This window comes from Hylobates moloch, unplaced genomic scaffold, assembly GCF_009828535.3.
Source record: "Hylobates moloch isolate HMO894 unplaced genomic scaffold, HMol_V3 SCAFFOLD_11, whole genome shotgun sequence".
NCBI lineage: Eukaryota > Metazoa > Chordata > Mammalia > Primates > Hylobatidae > Hylobates > Hylobates moloch.
Genome location: NW_026652286.1, coordinates 96,845,538 through 96,854,242, shown reverse-complemented (window position 1 = coordinate 96,854,242; position 8,705 = coordinate 96,845,538). Strand labels below are relative to the sequence as shown.

At 38.5% G+C, this 8,705-nt stretch overlaps 1 protein-coding gene across 1 annotated transcript; it reads left to right on the top strand.

Moving 5' to 3' along the window:
• Positions 1-206: 206 nt before the first annotated feature.
• LOC116476222 (putative olfactory receptor 10D4) lies at positions 207-7,456 on the top strand. Its single transcript, XM_032165903.1, has 2 exons — positions 207-238; positions 6,493-7,456. The coding sequence occupies exons 1-2, from the start codon at positions 207-209 to the stop codon at positions 7,454-7,456; spliced, it is 996 nt and encodes a 331-aa protein (XP_032021794.1).
• The last annotated feature ends 1,249 nt before the right edge of the window (positions 7,457-8,705 follow it).

Genomic DNA, 8,705 nt, shown 5'->3' with positions numbered 1-8,705 from the left:
CCCCAACTTTTTTTTTTTTTTCCTTTCAATCTCTCAGATGCATGAAAGCTCATCTGAGAGAAAACTCATTTGTAATAAAATATTCTAATCCCACAGAGTGGGGTGCGATTATGCTCATTCTTATCTTGTTAGTATCCTCTGTTGGTTCTAATCCTCTGGATATTCCCAGAAGATACCTGTGTGGGGCTTTACCTGATAATTAAAGTATGGTTCGTACTGCACATTCAGGTATAGAAACGTAAGCAGAAAATGAAGCTTTGTTCTGACATTGTCACACGAGGCTAAAGCAGGGCCTTAATCCACACACATTCCCCACAGCATTTCTTTGCCCTAGTGACTATCTTTCCTCTTTTTTTCCTGACCAAGTATCTCAAAATTCTATAGCCCAGTGATCTTCCTTATTTGTCTCCCTGAAGGTGCTCTTGCTCCCCACAACTGCTCTCCTGACTGTAGCTAGAATTATCTTTCACATTCTGTCTTCCACAATGTACCGAAACTCAGTGCTGCTCAAAACTGTCTTACATTTTCTTAAGCCTCCTAATGTAGAGACCGCAATCTCTAAAGAGCAGGGCCTTTAGTCATCATTCGCTTTTCTGCCTCTCAAGCTTTATCTCAATTTTTTTCCTCTCTCTCCTCAAGTTCTTCAAATATACTTTACATCTTTCCAATGAAGGCTTTGCACATGCTATTACCCCCGCCTAGAATGGTTTTCGCTTTCAGATCTCAGCTGGGATAACATTTTCTCAGGGAAGTCCTCTTTTACCTTCAAGGAACATCGGCTAGCCATATAAATCATGATGTGAATACATATTTAATTTACTGATATGAAAGAGGAACGTGAATAGGATACAAATACTCTACCATGATAGCTTTTCAATCTGCAGCACTTCTTCCTAGCCCTTACCACCTTAAATAATTATCATTTATATATGTAGGATTATTTGACCAGTGCCTCTGTTTTTCTACTAGACTGTAAGTTCATTGAGGACAGAGACCATGGCTAGTTCCTGTTCACCAGAACATGGCTGTTTTTGTGTATAATGGTAGCTCTAATAAATTTTTGACCTAATAAAGGCTAAAATGACCTCAATAAAATCTCTAATTTGTTCACGTAAACTTTTCTCCTCTTGTAGCCATTTCTGGCCTTTGCCTTTGCTTAGCTTCTTATCTGCTTCAGATGTCTTAAACATTATTATAATTAGTTCTAAATTACTAAAATCCTTCCCTCCATCATGTCTTCCCGCCCAGTCTTCAGTGAGCTCACCTGCCTGTTCCATTCACACACCCACCCTGTTACGCTCTTTTAGAGAAAAATCACAAACCAAGCAGGTCAGCAACCCTACAAATTTATTATTGTCTACCTCTAGGGTTTTCTAGCAGTTTTAATACTTTTCTTCTACAGTATTGATCCTATTTCTTACCGGAATGACTATTCACGAGTTTGAGGTCTCAAACTTCTACTTAACTTCTAGGCTCTCACTCACAAAGAATGAAAATCGAAATCACCAGCAAATGGAGAATGAAAAGGTCAGCAAGATCTCAATATTCCCAATCATGAAGTTCTCTCGGAAATTGAGTGGAAAATGTGGCTTAATCCAAGCCTAAGTGGAGACTCTTCTTTCTAGGCTGAATTGGAGACAGCAGGACCTGCGGCCCAAGAGCTACCTGATTTATTCCACCTGTCACAGGGGGAAGCTGAAGCCAGGAGAGAAGGGAAGAAGGATGGTGTCCCCCACTAGTTCTCTGTAATATTTACCCTTTCTCTGTCCCATATTGAGAGCCTAGGTCAAGTACACCATGTTATCATTTAGTTGTCTATATGACCTTTACTATTGCGCACAGTGCTATATACATTGCAAGGCTTTGTGAATGAATATTAGTTTTTTCTAAAATTAAATTTCCCACTGGATAATTTTTTTTTGCATGATAACTTTCCTAACGTAACTTTCATCTGTTGAAGAAAATTGAAATCCTGAGTACACGGTTTTGCTGTGTAAAATTAAATGAAACAAAAATTAAAAATTTTGTATTTCTTGGCAATCAGTATATTGAAGTGATATCTCCTTGCTCACGTTCATTGCAGCACTATTCACAATAGCCAATCTTTCAATCTCTAAGTGCCTATGAGTGGATGAATAAATACAGAAATTGTGGTATATCTACATAATGAACTATGATTCAGCCTTTCTTTTTTTTTTTTTTTGAGACAGAGTCTCACTCTGTCGCCCAGGCTGGTATGCAGTGGCATGATCTCGGCTCACTGCAACCTCTGCCTCCCGGGTTCAAGCAATTCTCCTCCCCTAGCCTCCCGAGTAGCTGGAACTACAGGCACACGCCAACGTGCCCGGCTAATTTTTGTATTTTTAGTAGAGACGGGGTTTCACCATGTTGGCCAGGATGGTCTCGATCTCCTGACCTCGTGATCCACCCACCTTGGCCTCCCAAAGTGCTGGGATTACAGGTGTGAGCCACCGTGCCTGGCTGATTCAGCCTTTAAGAAGAAGGAAATCCTGTCATTTGTGACAGTGTAGATGAAACTGAAGGATATTATGAGAAGTGAAATAAGCCAGGTACAGAAAGACAAATACCACATGATCTCACTTGTATGTGGATACTAAAAAAGTGAAATTCATAGAAACAGAAGAGTAGAAAGATATAATAGTTATCAGGTGCAATGGGGCAGATGTTGGTGAAAGATACAAAATTTCAGTTAAACCAAAGGAATAAGTTCAAGATATCTAATGTACAACATGGTGATTATAGTTAATAATGTATACTTAAAAGTTGCTAAGGGAATAGATTTTAAGTGTTCTTACAACAAAAAAAGTATGTGAGGTAATACATGTTAATTAGCTTGATTCAGCCATTCCACAACGTATACATATTTCAAACCATCATGTTGTACACCATAAGTATGTACCAGTTTTATTTGTCAATTAAAATAAAGCTAAATTTTATTAAATATAAATATTTAACATACTCAAGACACATATAGAATCTACTTTTAACACGAAAATTGATCAAACATTGAACCTTTGCTTTAAAATGCAGACAAAATACAACTTGCAATGATACTTTTGTTACTTATGATAATTGAACTGTAAGCAGTAATAAGAAAACTTGTGGGGTTTTTTGTTTTGTTTTTTTTTTTTTTTTTAAGACAGTTTCTCTCTTGTTGCCCAGGCTGGGGTGCAATGGTGCCATCTTTGCTCACTGCAACCTCCACCTCCCAGGTGCAAGCAATTCTCCTGCCCCAGCTTCCCATGTAGCTGGGATTACAGACACGAGCCATTACATTCAGCTACTTTTTGTATTTTTAGTAGAGACAGGGTTTCACCATGTTGGCCAGGCTGGTCTTGAACTCCTGACCTCAGGTAATCCACCCTCCTTGGCCTCCCAAAGTGCTCGGATTACAAGTGTGAGCCACCGCGACTGACCAGAAAACATTTTAGTTACTGTATTGAAGTCTTTCCTGCCGTGATCTGATCACTATTTCTTCTGTAACAGGTATTGTCACTGAGAACATTTGACCTTTGGGAACGTAGAACATGAGTGTTTTTGCTGTGACCATCCCATTAATTTAGCACATGCCATTTTTATTCTAAAACGTTCTATTTGAAGATCTAAAATAGTCCATGGCATTTGACTTCCCTGAATACATTTTTTACCAGACCAGTAAATTTCATGAGATGTTACTTGCTAGTTAAAAGTTTATTTCCTCTTTTTTTTGTACAAAATATTTTTTCTAGTTAGTCATGTTTCAAAACATTAAAAATAATCAAAGATAAATAGAATGGCAGAATTATTGAATTTTCTACTCTTTTATCATTTGCTAGATGTGCAGCAAAACAGTTTTCTTTTCATATAAAAATTCCAGATGTATTTGGAATAGTGCAACTACCTAAACATTCCTTAAACACTGAAACTTTATGGCCAAAATCCTAAAGAAGACACCAAATCTAAACTCCCTCCAAGTTAAGAAAGTGATAACTTCTTTGACCTTTACTTTCCTCATCTGTAGAGGACTTCACCAGAGTTTTGAGGTTTAAGTAAAACTGTAAAATAGACTTTTCTTCCAGATAGATTATGTGTTTTTTGAGTAAACAGACAATGTCTAACCCACCTCACCCACCCCCAACCTTTCTCTCTCCTGGCAAATAATCAATGCTGACAGGTGATTGGCACTCGACATTTGTTAAGGTAAATGTATATATAAATAAACAAATGAAAGAATGTATTCAATGAGGAAGTTTGTATTCCACCTCAACCCCTAATATGTATTGAGTATTGAAAGTATTTAACTCAGAAGCTTTAATAGATGTCAGGTAGTATAAGGACAGATACTTCAAGTGATAGCTTATCATTATGTTTGAACCCCCAGCATATTTATTCCGTCTTTCTTCTGGCAGTAGCCCCTTTTACTCCCCGCTGGAGAACTGCCCATCTCCATCCCACCGTAGCCTGTACCCTGCTCACAGAGATAGGCATGTGACTCAACCAAGGAAGTCAGATTCGAACCTTGGGGTGAGGCACACAGAAGCAAAGGCAGCTGAGGTAGAACCAGCTGATTGGCGGCGCCCTGAGGCTGCTCCATGAATTCTAACAGCTAAGGTTCCTCCAGCTGCCTACTTCCCACCCTTCCTGGGCCTAGTTTTCCCCTAGTTTCTTTAGTTCTCTAAGCTGCCCCAGTTACTGTTGCTTGCAATAGTCAATTCTGTCAATAGTATATAGGAAAATAAGGTAGAATTTATTTATAAAAAAAAGTATATACACATGAAAAGCAGTAAATATAAAAATACACAATAAATACGTGGATATATGCATCAAAGGAATGTTTAAAAATATTCTTCCACAGAAGTATATTTTACAAAGGAAATGATAATAATCAGGCTCTCTCTCTCTTTCTTGCTCTCTCCCTCTCTCTCTCTTCTCTTCTCTCATTCATTTCTAAGGTGTAATTATACCAAGTAGTTAATTGCTCCCTTGCTTAAAAAGTTCCTTGAGTTGAGGGATTAATACCCCAGGGAAGACCAAGGTTATTTAAAATGTCCTGTATTGAGGAATGATTGCAGTTCCTAGAGTTAGACAGGAAATTACTGTAAGGCAGCTGATGCATATTTAGATTTGTGGCATTCTATTTGAAAGTGATTGAAAAAAAAAAAAGAATTCAAGTCACCTACTTGTAGACTCTAGGCTGATGGGGATTTAGGCACAAACCTTCCTTCTGCTAGGGAAGGAAAGGAAGACAACAAGCAGCAGCCAATTATGTTCCCTGTTTGCCACGTAAGTGCACACATTTTGCCCTTCACTTTTTATCTTGGCTTTCACTGTCGTCCTCCCTTCACAATCTCCAGGAAAAACGAGAGAGAGAGAGAGAGAGAGAGAAAGAAAGAGAGAGAAAAGGAATCATCTTAGGTAATAGAATATACGGGTTGATCTATAATTTATAGATCTCACCGTCAAAAAAAATTAAAACAAGTAGAAAAATATATAGATTTTTTTAAAGTATGAAACTTGGAAAGGAGTCTTTACTACTGCTACCCCTGTACCTTCTGCTGCCACAAAGTTAGGATGTGGCTTAACTTGGGTCTGGTTAGACAATTACAGACTTTGGAGACAGAAATGAAGTCTACCGGTTACTCACGTGCACTGAATTCACGTGACTGCAGAGGATAAGGAACTTGTTATTGCAATTTTCTGTTCATTAAGAGCTATCTGAGATCCTTCTTTTGAATAATTGCTCACTGTTGACCCTCATGACCAGGGAGACAATGAGGGAAAGATACTTTATATTTTGTATATGTCTTACAGAATTATAAATAACTTTTGGAGAATTACTGTAATAAAATTTTCTTAGATGAATGTAAGAAATTTGGATGAGACCTTGTTTGTTATGAAGACATTAATTATTTACATTTGTCCTTTTAGAGCATATATAATTTATGCTATTTAATGGTAAATATGAAGAATGGCAGCTACAAGACTAGTCGTGCAAGGCTTCTTGGTAAAATTATTAAATGAGAGGCATCTGCAATTAGAAACTGCACTGCAGTCTTCTAACTTATAAGTGGGAGCTAAACAACGGGCACACGTGGACGTACAGAGTGGAATAACTCTAAAAGTCGATTTGGGTGGGAAGGGGTGGTGAGGGAAGAAAAATTACCTATTGGGTGCAATGTACACCATTTGGGTGATGAGTATGCTATAAACCCAGGCTTCAGTACTTGGCAATATATCCATGTAACAAAATATATTCATGTAACAAAAATCCACTTGTGCCTCTTAAATCTGTAAAAATAAAAAGTTATAAACAAGAAAAGAAACCACTGCAGAATGATATCCAGTACAGAGCAAAGCAGGCAGACCAAGATGATTCTACCAGGAAGCATTCCTCTGTAACTATCTAGATCTCTTGCTTCTTTTCCATTTCATTGATCTAAACACAGGTAATTTACATGCATATTAAATTTAACTACATATTTCTTTTCACAGACACCCAAGAGTTGACTCCTCCCCAAGAAGGAGAAATCACACAATGGTGACTGAATTCATCCTTCTGGGAATCCCTGAGACAGAGAGCCTAGAGACAGCCCTTTTATTCCTGTTCTCCTCATTTTATTTATGCATCCTCTTGGGAAACGTGCTTATTCTTACAGCTATCATCTCCTCCACTCGACTTCACACTCCTATGTATTTTTTCTTGGGAAACCTCTCCATCTTTGACCTGGGTTTCTCTTCGACAACTGCCCCCAAGATGCTGTTCTACCTTTCAGGGAACAGCCATGCTATCTCATATGCAGGCTGCGTGTCCCAGCTTTTCTTCTACCATTTCCTAGGCTGTACTGAGTGTCTCCTCTACACAGTGATGGCCTGTGACCGCTTTGTTGCCATATGTTTTCCTTTGAGATACATGGTCATCATGAACCACAGGGTGTGCTTTATGTTGGCCACAGGGACCTGGATGAGTGGCTGTGTCCATGCCATGATCCTAACGTCCCTCACCTTCCAATTACCTTACTGTGGCTCTAACAAGGTGGGCTATTACTTCTGTGATATTCCTTCAGTGTTACCCCTAGCCTGTAAGGACACATCCTTAGCCCAGAGGGTAGGTTTTACAAATGTTGGTCTTTTGTCTCTCATTTGCTTTTTTCTCATCCTTGTTTCCTATACTTGCATTGGGATTTCCATATCAAAAATCCGCTCAGCAGAGGGCAGGGAGCGAGCCTTCTCCACCTGCAGCGCTCACCTCACTGCAATCCTTTGTGCTTATGGGCCAGTCATCATTATCGATCTACAACCCAATCCCAGTGCCTTGCTTGGTGCCATAATTCAGATATTGAATAATCTGGTAACCCCAATGTTGAATCCACTAATCTATAGCCTTAGGAATAAGGATGTAAAATCAGCCCTGAGGAATGTATTTCCCAAGAAAAGCTTTGCTGTGGGAAATAAATGAGAACATTTAAAGCTTTGCTGGATTTAAGATTTTGATTTCATTTTAAAGTTTGATTCTCCACACCCTAAGAAAATTTCCCATCTGCTGCTGCCAAGGTATGTTGAAATGAAATGTACTCTGAATCAATCTACTACTTAATCTCGCTCTTTTAAAATATCTGTCTGTTGGTATATTTCCCTATACTTTAGAATTAAATTTTTTTGACTTTTGGAGGGCTTAAAGATAGTAATAAGGAATAATGTGTAATTGCTGCACTCCAGGCTGGAGTGCAGTTGTGTGATCTTGGCTCACGGCAACCTCTGCCTCCCGGGCTCAAGCGATTCTCCTGCCTCAGCCTCCCGAGTCGCTGGGACCACATCTGGCTAATTTTTGTATTTTTAGTAGGGCTGGGGTTTCACCATGTTGGCCAAGCTGGTCTCAAACTCCTGGCCTCAAGTGATCTGCCCGCCTCGGCCTTCCAAAGTGCTGGGATTACAGGCATGAGCCACTAAGCCCGGCCTATAATTAAATGTAATTAATAGAGTAATTTAGCAGACATTGCATCTTTCTTTCTTTCTTTCTCTCTCCCTTTCTTTCTTTCTTTCTTTCTTTCCTTCTCTCTCCCTCTCTCTCTCTTTCTTTCCTTCTCTCTCCCTTTCTCTCTCTTTCTTTCCTTCTCTCTCCCTCTCTCTCTCTTTCTTTCCTTTGTTTCTTTTCTTTCTTTCTTTTTCTTTTTTGACAGGGTCTTGCTCTGTAACCTAGTCTGGATTGCAGTGGTGCAATAATAGCTCACTGCAACCTCCATGGGCTCAATTCTTTTGTAGTAAGGATTCTGTTAACACCACTGTCACACACCTTCACTCCAAACATTTCTTTGTTCTTTAAACCTTTGAAAGAGTTAAGAGAACACATTTGCTTTCTCCTATCATAGTCCCTGTTAAAAGTGCATTTATATATATATATAGGAAGGAATGAAAGAAATCAGAAAATCCTACTTTACTGCAGATTATAATATTTAATTTTCTGCCAATCAATATTAAAACTCAAAGTAACTTAAGTACTGTTTAAGGTAATCCTTCTAGTATTCAGTCTTGTGTGATTTCAAGATTTTTCTAGCATACGGATTCCTTTGGAATATATATATTTTCCTTGTATTATTAAATCCCTGGAAGGTTATGTGTACTGTTTTCTCAAAAAAAAATTAAATTTAATTTAAAAAGGAATGTAGATGTATTTCTGTGTCTGTCATAGAAAGCCGATGTTAGAATTT

Coding starts and splice junctions, on each gene's coding strand:
- LOC116476222 (XM_032165903.1), top strand. CDS start 207: ATGGTTCGTACTGCACATTCAGGTATAGAAAC. Junction 239..6,492: donor GCACATTCAGGTATAGAAAC/GTAAGCAGAAAA, acceptor TTCTTTTCACAG/ACACCCAAGAGTTGACTCCT.